At 41.1% G+C, this 20,002-nt stretch overlaps 1 protein-coding gene across 7 annotated transcripts in view; it reads right to left on the bottom strand.

Annotated features, from left to right (window-relative positions):
• Nucleotides 1–3,716: 3,716 nt before the first annotated feature.
• LOC129819504 (CUGBP Elav-like family member 3) overlaps nucleotides 3,717–20,002 on the bottom strand; it is a 41,773-nt gene continuing 25,487 nt past the window's right edge. For 2 of the 7 annotated variants that reach the window (XM_055875821.1, XM_055875820.1), the window contains exons 4-13: nucleotides 16,907–16,955; nucleotides 15,972–16,100; nucleotides 15,428–15,507; nucleotides 15,011–15,154; nucleotides 13,208–13,340; nucleotides 12,856–12,996; nucleotides 12,369–12,644; nucleotides 12,042–12,185; nucleotides 11,677–11,809; nucleotides 3,717–7,230 (exon numbers count right to left, since the gene is read on the bottom strand). In XM_055875821.1, the coding sequence (XP_055731796.1) occupies nucleotides 11,682–11,809; nucleotides 12,042–12,185; nucleotides 12,369–12,644; nucleotides 12,856–12,996; nucleotides 13,208–13,340; nucleotides 15,011–15,154; nucleotides 15,428–15,507; nucleotides 15,972–16,100; nucleotides 16,907–16,955 (1,224 nt within the window). In that variant the 3' untranslated portion in view covers nucleotides 3,717–7,230; nucleotides 11,677–11,681. Of the gene's footprint in view, nucleotides 7,231–9,757; nucleotides 9,848–11,676; nucleotides 11,810–12,041; nucleotides 12,186–12,368; nucleotides 12,645–12,855; nucleotides 12,997–13,207; nucleotides 13,341–15,010; nucleotides 15,155–15,427; nucleotides 15,508–15,971; nucleotides 16,101–16,906; nucleotides 16,956–20,002 lie in introns of all 7 variants that reach the window. The other 5 variants (XR_008754098.1, XM_055875825.1, XM_055875824.1 and 2 more) reach the window with 5 other exon arrangements.

Below are 20,002 nucleotides of genomic sequence, written 5' to 3'. Positions count from 1 at the left end.
CTGACCTGTGTACATTTTATCTGAAGATCTGCTGAGTATCTGTGGGGCTGACCTGTAATAAATGACTATGAAACAAATTGTTGGTGTTAGAGCTAGAATGAATCACATTATTAGACAAAGTCTTTAAATTAATTGTAGCCTATTATCTAAACGGCAATTAACATGACAACTCAAACTAAATTATTCCACTGCTCTCTTTGCTACATACTTTAGTCAGACAACCATCATTGAAGTGGTTTATAGTGAGGAGGGGCGTTGTACAAAACAAAGTCATCAGCGATTGGATCATCTCTAACCAATCAGAGTATCAAAGCCAATTACTCATTTTCAAAAAGCTGCTTTACCAGCATAGTCTGGGTAGACAGGCAAGGCTGCAATATGAGTGAAAAAACAGTTGCTATAGCGCTACTTAGATTCCCGTAGGCATACTTTGTACAGGGTTTTAGCTTAGAATGGGTTATGGATAGGGGCCAATTTTTCACCTTTACTTGGTGATACTTCCTTATTTCTCGATTTGTAAGGCACTGGTGTCATATAAACGCCTGTTTCCAGTTGCAGGTAGAACTCCGATAACAAGGAAATATAAAGAAGTGGCACTGCATCACAGTGCTTGAGGCGTCACTACAGACCCGGGTTCGATCCCAGGCTGTGTTACAGCCGGCCGTGACCGGGAGACCCATGGGGCGGCGCACAATTGTCCAAGCGTCGTCTGGGTTAGCAGAGGGTTTGGCTGGCCGGGATTTCCTTGTCCCATCGCGCTCTAGCAACTCCTTGTGGCGGGCCAAGCGCCTGCAAGCTGACTTCGGTCACTAGCTGGATGGTGTTTCCTCCAACAAATTGGTGCGGCTGGCTTCCCGGTTAAGCGAGCAGTGTGTCAAGAAGCAGTGCGGCTTGGCAGGGTTGTGTTTCGGAGGACGCATGGCTCTCGACCTTTGCCTCTCCCAAGTCCGTAGGGGAGTTGCAGCGATGGGACAAGACTGTACCTACCAATTGGGGAGAAAAATGGGTAAAAGTAAAACATTTAATAAAATTAAAAATAATATATTTTTGTACAGAGTGAGAAATGCCTCCTGCATGTGTATAGGTCTTTGTTTGTGTTGTTTAGTTTGTGCTGTGTGACATGTTATCTTCTCCTACACATGGCCACGTTGCTGACAAATGACTAGGTCCATCAAAATTATATTTTTCAGAATATTCTCAGGTTTTTGGAGTTCCTCCTGGAACTAGAAACAGACGTTTATCAGACACTGATAACTTGCAAATCAAGAATGAAGAAAGTATTGCCAGGTTAACGTTGGTTGAAAATAAGTTTGCCATGCTTTCAATGGACCATCGGATCGACCTCCAGTACAAACTAGTTTAGCTATGCCGCTGGAGGTTCGATCTAGATACGTTAGGTCTAGGCCAATGGGAATCTGTGTTGTATACCCCTAATACAATAATCCTTAAATTGTGTCTTACTATATTGCAATATTGCAATATATTGCAACCTCAAAAAGCACAAAAAAGAGGCTTGACACCCACCATCTCAGATGATTCTGAAATAGTTTCTGTTAGAAACAGATAAGATTAGCATTTCTGCAACAATTTTGTTGAAGTATAATTTGATCTCTAAGAAATTAAGATAATTGATTGCACCCAATTGGCCACTTTAATTTATACGATTCATGTGGGAATGGCGTGGGGGGTGTCTGACCATTTCTTTGGATTCCTCATGTCTTACTCATTGTTAGAAAAAAGTTTGCTCCAAATAGAATTTTAGGTACAGTATTTATTGAATATTATCTGAATCCTGTAAATTAAAATGGTCAATTTGGGCGCAATCAATTAGTTGATTTTTTTCAGATCAAATTATATTTCAACAGAATAACGTTGCGGGAATGCTAATCTTAAGTGTTTCTAACTACAGAAACAGTTTCAGAACAATTTGAGATGGTGGATGTCATGACTGACATGGAACGACCCAATGGTGAAGTAAGCTACCTTTTAGCAGTAGCCTGGGTGTTACCCTTTGCAGCATATTTCTCCGCACTTCACAGTTCTATTGCGATGACTAGAATGCTCTACTTCTTGGGCCCTGTAGTGCAGCAAACTCCAGGTGATCTCAGAACAAAATACTGTCCTCCACCCAATGACAGTAACTATTCAGGTGTTTTTTGTGTGCCTGTGGAGCCATATAAATTGGACTTTCTTTCAAATGACAAGCAGGCATCCATCCAAGAAAATATTTTACAGCAAATATTTAACATTTACCAACATGTGGTTTGATATACCCATTTCAGACAGAAGATGTGGTATATTACCTGTAAAAAATGTAAGGCAATGTTTACATGACCTCCTTTCAAGCAGGCCCTTATTTACCACGTTCTTGCAGGTATTCCCTATTTATACATATCAGTGCGTAGCAAAATTGATAGGGGTGGGGGGGGGGAGTTGTTAAACCATGGGAGCAGTTTGCTTTTCAAATTAGGGAGGTGTTAAACAATGGAAGTCTTAATGAATTTACTTGCAAAAAAAAAAAGCTGAGAACCATTCACACAGACCCAATACCTGTATTTTGGTTACAGGGTCTGTAAAAATGCAGGAATCATGACCCCCTGTCCCTTTCCGATATATCAAAAGCAGGCATGGTAAAAATTAGTGGGATTTTTGTCTGTGTATGAAAGGGGTACTAGAGTAAAGTGAAAGTCAGAAAATACATCTTTCAAGGTATATAGTCACAGACAAATATTGGCACCCTTGCACTTTTCTTAAATGTCTTTTTCTTTTTCTTTTTTCATTTAACCTTTTTAACTAGGCAAATAATTCCCTATTTCTTGTAAAATAATTTGAAATTGAAAATACAACTTTTGGTCACCACACAAAACCTATATTATTTTTTGTAAATTTAAGTTTACAATTTTTAATTGAGAAAATAAAGGCAAATGGCTTGAACAAAATTATTGGCACCCCGGAGCTAGTACTTGGTTGCACATCCTTAACCATGACAACTGCAGACATATGCTTATTGTAGCCATCAATGAGCTTGCTGCACCTTTCTACTGACAATTTGGCCTACTTTTCAACACCAAATTGATCTAATTATTCAATATTTGAGGGTTGCCCTCCACCAACTGCTGTTTTCTGATCTCACCATAGGTTTTGGATGTGATTCAGATCTGGACTCTTAGCTGGCCATTCCAAAACAGTCCAGTATCTCTTCTTAACGATTCCTGGGTGCTTTGTGATGTGTTGGGGGTCATTGTCCTGCTGGAAGACTCACAGCCTTCAATGGAGACCCAGTTTTTAGACTCTGGGTTGAATATTGGACTGATAATCTGCTGATTTCATGATTCCTTGTACACATTCAAGACCCCCAGTACCAGAGGCAACAACGAAACACCACAGCATTATCAAACCTCCCCCATCTTTGATTGTAGGGAGGGTGCATTTGTTGGCATTTACTGTATCTTGGCCAAAATATGTGCAATCAAGTACTAGTTCCAGGGTAACAATAATTTAGTACAATCTATTTTCTTTATTTTCTAAATTTAAATTGTAAACTTAAGCTTACAAAAATAAATTTGGTTCTGCAATGTTCCAAATCCAACAACGTGTGGAAACCAAACGTTTTTTTCAATTTCTTATTTAAGAAAAGTGCAAGGGTGTCTATATATTTGGCCGCAACTGTATATATAAAAACCCACAGCTCTGTGTTACACACCATGCACACATCATTTTCGAAATTGTACTTTATTTTTCTTAGACATATGTTTTAAAACAGCAATTGTAGAGAATAAATAATGAAACAATTATGATTTTGATAATTACATTTATGTAATTACAAATTCTACAATACGTGTATCCATAGTCTTGTACTGTAGACCACAGGAATATTCTATTTTCTAAAATAAAAAATAGCCATATCTCCCCCTTCAATTGCATAACAAATACATTAAAAGTAAAAAATTAAGATACAAAAATTCCACCCAATTCCCATCCCTCACACCCCTATGCCAATAACAATAGTAGTGGTTGTAATAACTTACACATGTTTTCATTATTTGACTCCATTTAAAACAAAGATATGTACAGTGAGAAGAAGTTGATTGTTCTTCTTGCTTAATTACTCCTCGTCTTTAATTTCAAATAATAAACTAAATCTACATACCAATTCGACCAATGGTAATCATACAGAATAGCATTTTTCCCCCAATAATGTTACCATCCTACTTCTCCATCCCCATACATTGCCCTTCCCTCTTAAGTTATGGACCACAAACCACACTATACAGTGAAACCCTGTTCATAAGAATAAGTGATATACTTTTTCATGTAGACCTTGTAGCTGACAGTACAGTTTGTACAGTACCAGTCAAAAGTTTGGACACCTACACATTCAAGGGTTTTTCTTAATTTTTCTATTTTCTACATTGTAGAATAATAGTGAAGACATCAAAACTAAGAAATAACACATGGAATCATGTAGTAACCAGAAAGTGTTTATCAAATCAAAATTATATTTTAGAATTTCGATTCCTTAAAGTAGCCACCATTTTCCTTGATGACAGCTTTGCACATTCTTGGCATTCTCTCAACCAGCTTCGCCTGGAATGCTTTTCCAACAGTCTTGAAGGAGTTCCCACATATGCTGAGCACTTGTTGGGTGCTTTTCCTTCACTTTGCAGTCCAATTCATCCCAAACCATCAATTAGATCATGAAGGCCTGACTCATGCAGTCCCCTCTGAACAGTTGATGTTGAGATGTGTCCGTTACTTGAACTCTGTGAAGCATTTATTTGGGCTGCAATCTGAGGTGCAGTTAACTCTAATGAACTTATCCTATGCAGCTGAGGTAACTCCGGGTCTTCCTTTCATGTGGTAGTCCTCATGAGAACCAGTTTCATCATAGCGTTTGATGGTTTTTGCGACTGCACTTGAAGAAACGTTCAAAGTTCTTGCCATTTTCCAGATTGACTGACCTTCATGTCTTAAAGTAATGATGGACTGTAATTTCTCTCCGCTTATTTGAACTGTTCTTGCCATAATATGGACTTGGTATTTTACCAAATAGGGCTATCTTCTGAATACCACCCCTACCTTGTCACAACACAACTGATTGGCTCAAACGCATTAAGAAGGAAAGAAATTCCACAAATTAACTTTTAACAAGATACACCTGTTAATTGAAATGCATTTCAGGTGACTACCTCATGAAGCTGGTTGAGAGAATGCCAAGAGTGTGCAAAGCTGTCATCAAGGTAAAGGGTGGCTACTTTGAAAAATCTCAAGTATAAAACACTTTTTTGGTTACTACATGATTTCATGTGTGTTATTTCATAGTTTTGATGTCTTCACTAATATTCTACAATGTAGAAAATGGCAAGAATAAAGAAACACCTTGAATGAGTAGGTGTGTCCAAACTTTTGACTGGTACTGTACATAATGACTGAATCCAGCTGTGGAATGGTATATGTACTCCGAACCACCCACCACATTTGTTTTATTCTGTTGTTGCTGATTTTTAGAAGATGCATACAGTGGGCTCCAAAATTACTGGCACCCCTGACTGGCAATGCACAAACAATACTTAAAAAAATATTAACAATATAATTATAGAGAAACTCAAAATACCAACATGTGAGAAATACTGTACTTAATTAATGTTTCAATGGAACCAACCAAAATCATTCAATTATTTAATACAAAATAAATTTAACCAAAATCAAGGTTTCATAATTATTGGCACTCCTCATTTACTACTTAGTGCAACCACCTCTGGCAAGGATAACAGCATGGAGTCTTTTCCTGACAAGGTTAAGGAACACATTTGGAAGGATTTTGGACCATTCTTCTATGCAGATCCTTTCAAGATCCTTCACATTCTTGGGTTTGCGCTTATCAACTGCCCTCTTCCACTCAGCCCACAGGTTTTCGATTGGATTGAGGTCCGGTGGCTGAGATGGCCATGACAGAACATTGATTTTGTTGTCACAGAACCATTTCTGTGTGGACCTTAAGGTATGTTTCGGGTCATTGTCTTGTTGGAAAGTCCACCTACGGCCAAGTCCCAGCCTTCTGGCAGAGGCAACCTGATTGTCAGCCAAAATTGCCTGATACTTGGTGGAATTCATTATGCCATCAATCTTAACCAGTGCCCCTGGACCTCTGGAATTAAAACAGCCCCAAAACATCAATGACCCCCCCCTCCATATTTCACAGTGGGTATGAGGTGCCTCTCCTTGTATGCATCTCTGTTTCGACGCCAAACATGCCGATGCTGTATCTGACCAAAACATTCAATTTTGGTCTCATCTGACCAGAGCACCTTCTTCCAGTCATAATTTAAATGACGTTTGGTAAACTCCAAGCGCTTGCATCTGTGTCTTGGGGTCAGAAAGGGCTTTCTTCTGGGAACCCTTCCAAAGAGCCTGTGGATGTGGAGGTGGCATCTGATGGTGCTTTTTGAAACCTGATGACCCAAAGACGCCACCAAGGCCTGCAATTCTTTCACAGTGACTCTTGGGGATTTTGTTGCTTCTCTCACCATCCTCCTCCCTATCCTGGGGGGCGAAATGCATTTGTGTCCTCTATCCGTGAGGTTTTCAACTGTTCCATGTCTTTCGAATTTTCTAATAATTGCCCTGACAGTGCTCAGTGGTATATTCAATCGTTTGTGGATCTTCTTGTAGCCATTACCAGATTTATGAAGGTCTATGACCATCTGTCTCTTTTGAACTGCCAGGTCTTTTGTTTTCTTCATGGTGTTGGATGACAGCGGGATATTGCATGCGTGTTACCTCATTTTTATACCCTAGTGAAACAGGAAGTGATGTAATGGCTCAATATATTTCCTTAAGACTTAGATAAACTTAAATAAGTGGAATTTAATTTGTGGTTTAATTTTGGTAGATGTTATTTACAATAACCTTTAAGGGTGCCATTAATTGTGAAACCTTGATTTGGAGGACATTGATTTTTAATTAAATCAATCAATTATTTTGGTTGGTTCCATTGAAACATTAATAAAGTACAGTATTTCTCATGTTGGTATTTTGAGTTTCTCTATAATTATATTGTTTATATTTGTTTAAGCATTGTTTGTGCATTGCCAGTCAGGGGTGCCAGTAATTTTGGAGCCCACTGTATATTTTATCTTATTTTTCGAGAAGTGTTGTTGCTCCTTTGTTATACGGTTTGGTCGAAACCAAAATGCTGGAAGTAGTTTCTTGATAGAACTCATATCTTCCCTGGGAGAGAGAGACAGAAAGAAAGAGAGAGGATGAATACAAATATTCAAATAGTTTAGATGAGCATATACAGTGGAGTCCGAAATTATTGACAGCCTTGATAAAGAGCAAAAATGATTGTATAAATTAAAGAATTCAAACACTGAGCTGTATTGTATGCTCAAAATAATGGGGAAATTCTATTATTTTATACTAATACAATTGTTCAGAGAAAGATTTAGTCATTTTTCTTTTCCTCAGAAAGGTAGGGGTCAAAATGATTGACACCCCTGTTTTCAATACCTCACTTTGCGAGGATAATGTCGCTGAGCCTTTTTCTAAAATGTGGTATGAGTTGGAGAACACATTGGGAGGGATCTTAGACCATTCATCCATACAAAATCCTTCCAGATCCTTGATATCCTTTGTCTGCACTTATGGACTACTCTATTCAAACCAAACCCCAGGTTTTCAATGGGTTTCAAGTCTGGAGACTGAGATGGCCATTGTCAAATTTTGATTTTGGGGTCAATTAACCATTTCTTTGTGCATTTTGATGTTTACTTCAGTGCTTGGGGTTATTGTCTTGCTGGAAGATTCACTTGTGGCCAAGTTTCAGCCTCTTGGCAGAGTCAACCAGGATTTTAGCTAAAATATCCTGGTACTGGGTAAAGCTCATGATGCCGTTGACTTCTTTGACAAGGCCTACACGTAAGCTATTTTGTTTCAACTGGTCCTGGAGCCTTGTTAAGTTTAACGGCATCATAAACATTACCCAACCAGGCAAACCTGGTTGCCTCTGCCAGGAGGCTGGAACCTGTCCGCAAGTGGATCTTCCAGCAAGACAATCACAAGCACACATCTAAATCTACAAAATAAATTGTTAAATTTGCCAAAAATCAATATTTTGATTCAGTCTCAGGACTTGAAACCCATTGAAAACCTGTGGTTCGAATTGAAGAGGGCAGTCCATAAGCGCATATTAATGATATCAAGGATCATCTCCATTTTGTATGGATGAATGGTCTAAGATCCCTCCCAATGTGTCCTCCAACTCATAAAACATTTTTTTTAAAGGCTCAGTGACGGTATCCTCGCAAGGTGAGGTATTGAAAGGTTTTGAAAACAGGTCTGTCAATCACTTAAACCCCTACCTTTTCTTAAGGAAAAAAAAGTATTACTTGTTAAACAAAATCTATTTCACTGAGCAGTATTAGTATAAAATAATAACATTTTCAAATTTTGGGGAGCATAGAATATAGATCAGTATTTGAATTATATATTTTCTACAGTAATTTTTCCTCATCTTTATCAAGGGTGTCAATCATTTCTGACTCCACTGTATATTTAATATGTTCACACTCTTCAGTGTGGGAGAAACATCTTCAAACACGTTGGTTACACAGATATCACATGGATGTCCTCATTTTTAACTATACAAGCACGCCTAGGGTACATGCAACTCATACAGTGACAACCATACTGCTGCATTGATGTGCATTTCTTATTTAAAACATTTTTTTTGTCTTGTTTTGGCAGGCAAATAAATTCCAAACATGCACAATAGGAATTCTGGGCGGTATTTTTTTGTTGTTCTCTTCTTAATACTCAAGTCTAATGTTCAATCTCATTGACCAAACAATTGAGTCAAAAAAGATCAATTCTTATTCAATCATTTTAAAAGATAACAGAGGACGATTTTCAAACTCCTCCTCTTAAATAAGCAGTTATATCAAAGGTTGCACATGAGACCGTAGCCTATGGCTTTTTGTTTGATTGGAATTTCGTAGTAACCCAGAATTCCTACAGAGGAATGCTGTACCTCAGTCAGCAGCACGTGTGATGTGTCACAATGACAACATACAATTTCACCCAAAACTCTCACATGAAATGTTAGTGTCTCACTTGGTACACACAACTTTATGTATTAATACACACAAGTACTTTATGTGGATCTGCACAGGTACACATATGCACACAGCATCATTATGTCACTAATTTGTAGGTAGGCTACACATACTTATTCTCACAACGAGTCATACCAAAAACAAACAAAGTTCAGGCACAAAGTCACTTGGATTCAATTACAACCTCACAAAAACCCTGCTCTCCCGGAAACTAAAACACCAACCAACTAAACACGGGGGATATGTAAGAATGATAATCATGACAAACAACCAAAAGGAAACTAATCAAAAACAAAATCCATCAAAGGAAATATTTATATCCATGTTCGATTTAGGGTTAATGCTTAATATTGCTCTGCGCAATAAAATACTTATATTACAAACAAATATAATAGCATGTCATGATAATCAATTGCTTACAAAATCTCAAGTACAGTGACAGTATAATTGATCAGTGTTTGCAAAACAGGACAAAATAATAGAGGAAACTCACAATGCACCAAACACAATTCATGGTCGCCACAGCAACTCGCCATGCAGTTGAGCATGGTGAATAAAGGCAACGGTCAAAAATAAAATTGCTAATGGCAACCATCACAGGCAGTATTGCCACAGCAACCAACACAGGCCAATTAACTTACAACGCTGTGAGAGGAAGGGGGTTTTAGCGGTTGCTAGGCAACCATAGCCACGTAGTCTCCACGATATATGTATGGACAGGACAGTCTTGACTGTGGTATGATGTTTTTTCAGGAAAATGACACAGCACAAAAACAATAAATAAAAAGTACAAAATAAATTAATGACGTATAATAGTTATTGTCTTCAACCCAATCGTACAACACTTGTTATATTTGTCTGGACTATTTAAAATCTACTTTTGAATAATTAAACATTTTGTCAACCCTTTTGTCATGGCAGTGTTATGGCCATATCTCAACAAACCAAGTAGTCCTATGATTTTGTCTAAATGTTTTAAACAACTACTGCTTTTAGAAGACTCCCCTCACTCACATGTGGATCTGGTTCACTTACACTATATAAACAAAGTATGTGGGCACCCCTTCAAATCAGTGGATTCGACTATTTCAGCCACAGCCGTTGCTGACAGGTGTTTAACATCGAGCACACCGCCATGCAATCTCCATAGACAAACATTGGCAGTAGAATGGCACGTACTCAAGAGCTCAGTGACTTTCAACGTGGCACTGTCATAGGATGCCACCATTCCAACAAGTTATTTTGCAAATGTCTGCCCTGTTAGAGCTGCTCCGGTCAACTGTAAGTCCTGTTATTGTGAAGTGGAAATGTCTAGGAGCAACAACGGCTCGGCCGCAAAGTGGTAGGCCACACAACCTCACAGAAAAGGGCCGCGTAGCGCGTCTGTCCTTGGTTGCAACACTCACTACCGAGTTCCAAACTGCCTCTGGAAGCAACGTCAGCACTAGAACTGTTTTTGTTGGGAGCTTCATGAAATGGGTTTCCATGGCCAAGGAACCATACACAAGCCTAAGATCACCATGCGCAATGCCAAGCGTTGGCTGCAGTGGTGTAATGCTCGCCGTCATTGTACTCTGGACCAGTGGAAACACGTTCTCTGGAGTGATGAATCACGCTTCACCATCTGGCAGTCCGACGGAGGAATCTGGGTTTGGCAGATTCCAGGAGAACGCTACCTGCCCCAATGCATAGTGCCAACGGTAAAGTTTGGTGGAGGAGGAATAATGGTTTGTGGCTGTTTTTCATGGTTCAGGCTAGGCCCCTTAGTTCCAGTGAAGGGAAATTTTAACACTACAGCATACAATTACATTCTAGATGATTCTGTGCTTCCAACTTTGTGGCAACAGTTTGGGGAAGGCCCTTTCCTGTGTACGCATGACAATGCCCCCGTGCACAAAGCAAAGTCCATACAGAAATGTATATTTGTCATGATCGGTATGGAAGAACTTGACTGGCCTGCACAGAGCCCTGACCTCAAATCCATCTAACACCTTTTTGGATGAATTGGAACACCGACTGCGTGCCAAGCCTAATTGTCCATCATCAGTGCCCGACCTTGTGGCTGAATGGAAGTAAGTCCCCACAGAAATGTTAAAACATCTAGTGGAAAGTCTTCACAGAAGAGTGGAGGCTGTTGTAGCAGCAAAGAGGGGACTAACTCCATATTAACGCCCATGATTGTGGAATGAGATGTTCGACGAGCAGGTGTCCACATACTTTTGGTCATGCGGTGTATTTTATCACAGTTGATCCTTTTAATAATGATCTTCCACAAAATTAAAACATAAAATTCTCACTTTATCCCATAACCCGCTTAAGACCTCGAAGCCAGTTCCACTGCATTTTTTCATTGTTGCCCTCTACTCAGATACTGATTTAGACCAGGGACAGCGGTTGGGCGCAATTCATTCTCAGGTAGAACAGAAAACCAGCAGGCTTCGGCCCTCTTAGGTTATAAGATGAATAACCCTGCCATAACCTACCTTAAACACAGTTTCCACTCCCTGTCAATCCCCCTGACCATCCATCTCACCCTTCATTCTCATCCCACCTTGCTCACCTCATTTAGTAGGGTCGGTTGGCATCCTTGGGCCTCTTAAGCTGCACCTTGAGTCTCTTCATGCCAATCTGGAAACCATTCATGGCCTGAATTGCGGTCTGAGCACTGGACGGGTTGTCAAAACTCACAAAACCTGAAGAGAAGCAAACAGTTATAGACAATTCTGTGAAAGTATTAATACTACAAAAGAAGGGAGCAATCCTTCCCAGCACTGCCTCCTCGTTATCATCATTGACTGTGTTCCCAATGTGGCACACTATTCCCTATGGGCCCTGGTCAAAAGTAGTGCACTACATAGGGTGCATCGTGTCATTTGGGTGCATCGTGTCATTTGGGACGCACTCGTTGCCATCACCGTCACTCACCAAAGCACTTGCTCTGATTGGTGGCGCGGTCAACAAAGACCTTTGCTGAGATGACGTTGCCGAAGGGGACGAACATTTGCAGCATCTCTGAGTCAGAGAACTCCTGAGGCAGGTGATAGATGAAGATGTTACACCCCTCAGGCCCTGAGAAGAAGAAGAATACAGGGGAAGGTTAGACCATCAAGGCTCCCTGAGGGGTGCTAACGTGACTTGAGATGATCAGGATGGAGGTAGTGATTGAGGCAGTGTAAACTTTGTGGGAAACCAACATTGAAAATAGTCAAAAGTGAGAATTCATAGGAGGGAGGACAAGTAGGTAGGAATCACCTTCTCGTTGCTGCAGTTGCTGAGGCTGCTGATGTTGCTGTGCAAGCATTGTGTGTTGGTGTGGGAATGGCTGCCCCACCATTCCATAGGCAGCAGGGTAGGTTGCTGTGGGTGTGTTCGCATACGGAAACATTAAGGACTGTTGAGAGGGCATTTCAAACCTAAAATTTCCTCTGGGAAATTTTAAGGACTCAAACGGACTCACTACTGTCCCACCTGTGTAGTGCTGCATCCCTGCGTATGCTTGCTGAATAGGATCCAAAACTGGACTCTGAGCTGAGAGAGAGAATCAAAGAGAAAAATAACAGCGTGATTTATCAACTGCTGTACAAACATGCTTTTTGGAGGATGCGTACATGCTCTAAATGGCATTGGGTGCCGTACATCAGGATTCTTAGTAAACAAACCAAACTCCTAGATAAGGTTAATTTAATTACATTTTCATAATGATACTCTGACTTTGCTTTCATCAGATTGAGTGAGATACCTTGGTAAGAATGAACGCCATTGGTGTACAGGGTTTCAGATGCTGACTGTCCATTGGGTGGAGCTGGCACTGGAGGGTAGCTGAGTGGTGGAGGCAGAGCAGGCACCGGTGTGGCTGCCATGGTGGGCGGAGTGCTGGTACCTGCACAGGAAGACCATTCGGGGACAGACAGACATGGTCAAACAAACACAATAACAAATGCAATAAAATAGTATCAAAGGCAGAATTATATGGGACAAAGACTCTCGAAAAACAAAATATATACTGTATAAAGAATAAAGAGGAACTGTGAGACGAGCAGAGAATCCTGTAGGAGGGGATGAAGTGATGGAGGATGGGAGCTTCTTATTACCTGAGGTAGTAAGTGATGCGAGGGGCGTGGCAATGAGGCTGCTGGAGTTGAGGGCAGCCAACTGCTGCATGGTGATGGTGGATACAGGAGACAAATACGCCGACTGGGCCACCAGAGCCTGCTGCTGCACCAGCTACAAAGAATAAAGAGAGAAAGAGGGAGTCCTTCGATGTCATTCACTGTCAGGATGCGTCCCAAATGGCACCCTATTCCCCATATACAGTACATTCGGAAAGTATTCAGACCCCTTTACTTTTCCCCAAAAATGTTACGTTACATCCTTATTCTAAAATGTATTCAATTATTTTTTTCTCTCATCAATCTACACACAATACACCAAAATGACAAAGCAAAAACAGGTTTTTACACATTTTTGCAAATGTATTAAAAATAAAAAGTATTCAGACCCTTTACTCAGTACTTTGTTCAAGCACCTTTGGTAGCGATTACAGCCTTGAGTCTTCTTGGGTATGACGCTACAAGCTTGGCACACCTGTATTTGGGGAGTTTCTCTCATTCTTCTCTGCAGATCCTCTCAAGCTCTGTCATGTTGGATGGGAAGCGTCACTCTACCGCTATTTCAGGTCTCTCCAGAGATGTTAGATCAAGTTCAAGTCCGGGCTCTAGCTGGGCCACTCAAGGACATTCAGAGACTAATCCTGATGCCACTCCTGCGTTGTCTTGGCTGTGTGCTTAGGGTCCTTGTCCTGTTGGAAGATGAACTTTCTCCCCAGTCTGAGGTCCTGAGAACTCTGGAGTAGGTTTTCATCAAGGATCTCTCTGTACTTTGCTCTGTTCATCTTTGCCTTGATCCTGACTAGTCTCCCAGTCCATGCCGCTGAAAAACATCCCCACAGAATGATGCTGCCACCACCATGCTTCACCGTGCCAGGTTTCCTCCAGATGTGACACTTGGCATTCAGGCCTAAGAGTTCACCGTGCCAGGTTTCATCAGACCAGAGAATCTTGTTTAGGAGCCTTTTGGCAAACTCCAAGCAAAGTCTGGCCACTCTACCATAAAAGGCCTGGTTGGTGGAGTGCTGCAGAGATGGTTGTCCTTCTGGAAGGTTCTCCCATCTCCACATAGGAACTCTGAAGCTCTGTCAAAGTGACCATCGGGTTCTTGGTCACCTCCCTGACAAAGGCCCTTCTCCCCCGATTAGTCTTGGTGGTTCCAAACTTCTTCCAGTTAAGAATGATGGAGGCCACTGTGTTCTTCGGCACCTTCAATGCTGTAGAAATGTTTTGGTATCCATCCCTAGCTCTGTGCCTCGACACAATCATGTCTCGGAGCTCAACGGACAATTACTTCAACTTCATGGCTTGGTTTTTGCTCTGACATGCACTGTCAACTGTGGGACCTTATATAGACAGGTGTATGCCTTTCCAAATCATGTCAAATCAATTGAATTTATCACAGGTGGACTCCAATCAAGTTGTAGAACTTGATTGGAGTCTCATAGCAAAGGGTCTGAATACTTATGTAAATAAGCTATTTCTGTTTTAAAATGTTGAATACATTTGCAAACATTTCTAAAAACCTGTTTTCGCTTTGTCATTATTGGGTATTGTGTGTAGAGTCATAAGGATTTTTTTTTAATAAGGCTGTAACGTAACAAATTGTGTAAAAAGTTAAGGGGTCTGAATACTTTCCGAATGCACAGTAGTGCACTACTTTTGACCCATATAAGAAATAGGGTGCCATTTGGGACATAACCATTTTACTACAACTAGTGTGTTGGCCTGCGTATTACAATCTCTGCATAATGCCTGTGTTTGGGGTTCAATACTACTAGTACTCACTACCTGTGTGTAGGCATTGTAAGCCCCGAGGTGTAAGGTCATGGGACTGATGACCCCCAGCTGGGACGCCACCTGCTGCATGCGCCTTATCCCTCGCTCTTTCTCAGAGTCGGCGAACTTCACCACCAGGCTGGAGGAGGCACCCTGCAGGGAGAGATTACAGATATTACACAGCAAAAATGACACACATCTCTGTAACCAAATGACCTATATCACTAACACGAGGACTGATGAGGGCATTCAACAAATATGTTCTCACCTCCTATAAAATTACAGTAGGCCATGGAGTGTTTGTGTAGGAGGAGGTCTGACGGTAGCAGTGTTTAACTGTTGATGAGTCCCTATGTTGTCTAAATTACTGTGTGTGTGGGTGTGTGAGTGAGTGAGTGAGTGAGTGAGTGAAAGAGAGAGACTGACCGGTAGAGTGCGGCTCCCATGCAGAGTGCTGATGGCTGCCGCAGCCTCTACGTTGTTCTGGTACTTCACAAAGGCACAGCCTACAAAACATGACACATCGTCAAACCCTGGCCTCGCCTCACGTGACACAACATATCCCTAGAAAATGCATCAGACAGTCGGCGCTTCATTAGTTATAGCTGCGTCATTAACTGTGGTCCACAAAACATTCATTGCTTCATCAATCATAGCTCATAAACCACGTTGAGCATTATTAACTATGACCTATAAAACGTATTGCATCATTATATTCCCCAGGTCGTTGCTGTACATGAGAATGTGTTCTCAGTCAACTTACCTGGTCAACTAATAGTTAAATAAAATTATAAAATAGTCATACCTCATACAACAAACACAGAAAATGAAGCATCCATCTTTGTAGTGTCACGAGTTTGGATGTGACTCATTCCTGACCTTAATGGTAATATTTTAGTGCTGTTGGTGTTGATGTTGATGTAAGGCTAGACGTTGTAGCGGTCAGTGTTGCAGTAATGGTGTTTGCTACCTTTGCTAGTGCCGTCAGGCCCGCGGAGCACTGTGCACTCTTCAATGCTCCCAAACGCCTCAAACATCTTCCTCACGTCAGCATCCGACTGCTGCTTCCCCAGCATGCCAGCAAACAGCTTCCGGTCTTCTAAGGGGAATGTGAGGTGAGGCGCCAAAACCGGAACGAAGAGAGAGGAATATGGACAGAGAGGGATGGAGAGAAGAGCAGAGAGAGTGGTTGGTTGAGGCCAATAATAGGTAGAGGCAAAGGGCATGAATAAGAATGGAATAATTGAATGATTGAGAGAGAAAGGATCAAATGTAGGTAAAGAGGAAAAAAGTTATCATACAACACAAGAACATGCTCAGGAATTTGCACCTTGTTTTACTTGATTAACCCAATGTGTTAACCAATCAGCTACATTTTTAAATTGGATGTTGTAGCAATATATAGTATATTGATGTCTGTGAATATTGTGCGATAACCCTGCTATATATGGAAAAGGCCACCAGAATGCATTATCAATAAACCTGCTGCACAAAAGAGGATGATCTGGCTCTGACTGGAATGCTCCTTCGTCATCCACTGTTCTGTACGCTAGGTGACAATGTCTTTGAGGTCATGAAAACAGCAGTTGAAATGGTTATTATATTTACTTTCTTTAGTCTGGCATTTAAGAATGCTTCTACTTGAATAGGGGGGGGGGGGGGGCGTTAGGAGGAATTTCTAGAGGTGTTGTTTAGAAGCAGGTGGTGCTTAGCAGCAGTGACGAGTGGGTATTTTTGTTGAAGCTGGGCTAAGACCATTTCGGGGTTTTGTCTTGAAACGTTGTAGTTTGTTGTTTAAAAAATGTAACACGTTAGACAGGTGTTTGGGAAAGGTGTTGATTGAACAGTTGCAATTCTCTTCAGGTGTTGTTTGAACAGGTGTTGCTATGGAGGGGTGTCTCTTACCCCCTCTGCCCTCGCTGTCTGCTGGCTTCACTTGAATGGGCCGGTTCATCTGAAATAGAAAGCCCACATTACATGGTCCTCTTATCCCAAGGCACATCCATAATTATGAAGATTCTTGTTTATTTGCATATGTACTTTACATACAGTACCAGTCAAAAGTTTGGACACACTTACCCATTCAAGGGTCTTTCTTTATTTGTACTATTTTCTACATTGTAAAATAAAAGTGAAGACATCAAAACTATGAAATAACACATATGGAATCATGTAGTAACCCAAAAAGTGTTAAACAAATCAAAATATAGTTTAGATTTTGAGATTCTACAAAGTAGTCACCCTTTACCTTGATGACAGCTTTGCACACTCTAGGCATTCTCTCAACCAGCTTCATGAGGAATTCTTTTCCAACAGTCTTGGAGTTCCCACATATGCTGAGCACTTGTTGGCTGCTTTTCCTTCACTCTGCGGTCCAACTCATCCCAAACCATCTCAATTTGGTTGAGGTTGGGTGATTGTGGAGGCCAGGTCATCTGATGCAGCACTCCATCACTCTCCTTCTTGGTCAAATAGCCCTTACACAGCCTAGAGGTGTGTTTTGGGTCATTGTCCTGTTGAAAAACAAATGATAGTCCCACTAAGTGCAAACCAGATGGGATGCCGTATCGCTGCAGAATGCTGTGGAAGCCATGCTGGTTAAGTGTGCCTTGAATTCTAAATAAATCACCAACAGTGTCGCTAGCAAAGCACCCCCACACAATCACACGCCTCCTCCGTGCTTCATGGTGGGAACCACACATGCGGAGATCATCTGTTCACCTACTCTGTATTTCACAAAGACACGGCTGTTGGAACCAAAAATCTCAAATTTGGACTCATCAGACGAAAGGACAGATTTCCACTGGTCTAATGTCCGTTGCTCGTGTTTCTTGGCCCAAGCAAGTCTTTTCTTCTTATTGGTGTCCTTTAGTAGTGGTTTCTTTGTGGAAATTCTACCATGAAGACCTGATTCACGCAGTCTCCTCTGAACAGTTGATTTTGAGATGTGTCTGTTACTTGAACTCTGTGAAGCATTTATTTGGACTGTAATCTGAGGTGCTGTTAACTCTAATGAACGTATCCTCTACAGCTGAGGTAACTCTGGGTCTTCCTTTTCTGTGGTGGTCCTCATGAGAGCCAGGTTCATCATGATTTTTGCGACTGCACTTGAAGAAATGTTCGAATTTCTTGAAATTTTCCGGATTGACTGACCTTCATGTCTTAGTAATGATGGACTGTCGTATCTCTTTGCTTATTTGAGTTGTTCATGCCATAATATGGACTTGGTCTTTTACCAAATAAGGATATCTTCTGTATACCACCCCTACCTTTGTCACAACACAACTGATTGGCTCAAACGCATTAAGAAAGAAAGAAATTCCACAAATGTACTTTTAACAAGGCACACCTGTTTATTGAAATGCATTCCAGGTGACTACCTCATGAAGCTGGTTGAGAGAATGCCAAGAGTATGCAAAGCTGTCATCTAGGCAAAGGGAGGCTACTTTGAAGAATCTCAAATATTAAATGTATACTTTTCTGGTTACTACATGATTCCATATGTGTTATTTCATAGTTTTGATGTCTTCACTATTATTCTACATTGTAGAAAATAGTTTAAAAAAAAAGAAAAACCCCTTGAATGAGTAGGTGTGTACAAACTTTTGACTGCTACTGTACATATATGGTGTATGTATGTAGAACACAAGAAAGGGCTGGAATATGAGCAGGCCACTCCCTCGGCTTCTAATGAAGCCCTGCCCATCACCCTCCTGGCTTACTGTTCTTCTTTTCCTCTCTTCTCATTCCCTATCAATTATATTCCCTCCCAGAGAGTGAGTCTCTCACTCACTCACTCACTCACTCACTCACTCACTCACACACTCACACACTCACACACTCACTCTCACACACACTCTCACACACACTCTCACACACACTCTCACACACACTCTCACACACACTCTCACACACACTCTCACACACACACACACACACACACACACACACACACACACACACACACACAGGAAAAGCACCCACACACAGGCAAACAACCACGCGGGATTAGGCAAGTGATAAGATTAAGAACACTCGCTGGCTAATCCGGATTACAGAAGCACGCTGGATTAGAATGGTGGGAGATTCTGAACAGAGAGAGAGGGGGAAGGAGCTGTAGAGGAATGGATAGAATCAGAGTAAGGAAAGAGCAACCAAAACAAATAAGGACACAGACAACCTTTCACACATCATAAAAACACAATCCACAAAAATGACTTTTGTGGACCATTGACACAATCATTATAATGATGCAGGTCAAGCTTGGCACTTCTATACTCTCTTTCACATGTGTGGTTGTGCACTGAGAAGGAGAGCAGGTGGAGGATGCAGAAAGGACAGTGATTGGCGAGCAGAGAGGAGCATAGCAGAGTCACAGTGTGTTAACGGTGGCTTAATTAAGGTCTTAATTATGGAGCTGGTGACATTTGAGTCAGTCACTGATCCCTGTCTCTGATTGATCATCCTTGATTGGTCACCAGGAGACAGTATTGATCAGTGCTGGCAGGGCCCTTGCCATCTGCATGCACAAACATCATCACCAGCAGGCCTTGGGTTTCTAACGGAGTGTCCCATTGATTACGACAATTAATTAGATGACCATGTGGATTAAGAAGCACCTGTTTACCGGGAAGGATTGAAAACAGTCATCAAAATGCATTTTTACGTTGTGAATGTTCCCGGTAGTCAGTAAATAGAATAGAATTTTGTGCTCAGAGGTGATGTTTTTCTACACGCCTCAAATGTTCGGCAAAGTCACCTTGGATAAAGTCGTCCACTAAATGAGTTGCGGAATAAATGCAGTCCTAATTTGCAACGGGTGAAAGAGTACTGTATTAAAACACAGAACAAAACCAAAAGATCACATCTTAGCCTACACTTCGACTTTAACGACACAGCCTAATCATGACACAACAAATGTCTCAAATCGAATTTTAGGATGTAATATGCCCTGAATAAAATATTACAGAGTATGTTTCCTATAAAAGCTAGGTTAGTCTA

This window comes from Salvelinus fontinalis, chromosome 22 (assembly GCF_029448725.1).
Source record: "Salvelinus fontinalis isolate EN_2023a chromosome 22, ASM2944872v1, whole genome shotgun sequence".
In the NCBI taxonomy this organism is placed as follows: domain Eukaryota; kingdom Metazoa; phylum Chordata; class Actinopteri; order Salmoniformes; family Salmonidae; genus Salvelinus; species Salvelinus fontinalis.
Note: the sequence above shows the minus strand (reverse complement) of the source record. Positions and strands in the feature narration are given on the sequence as shown.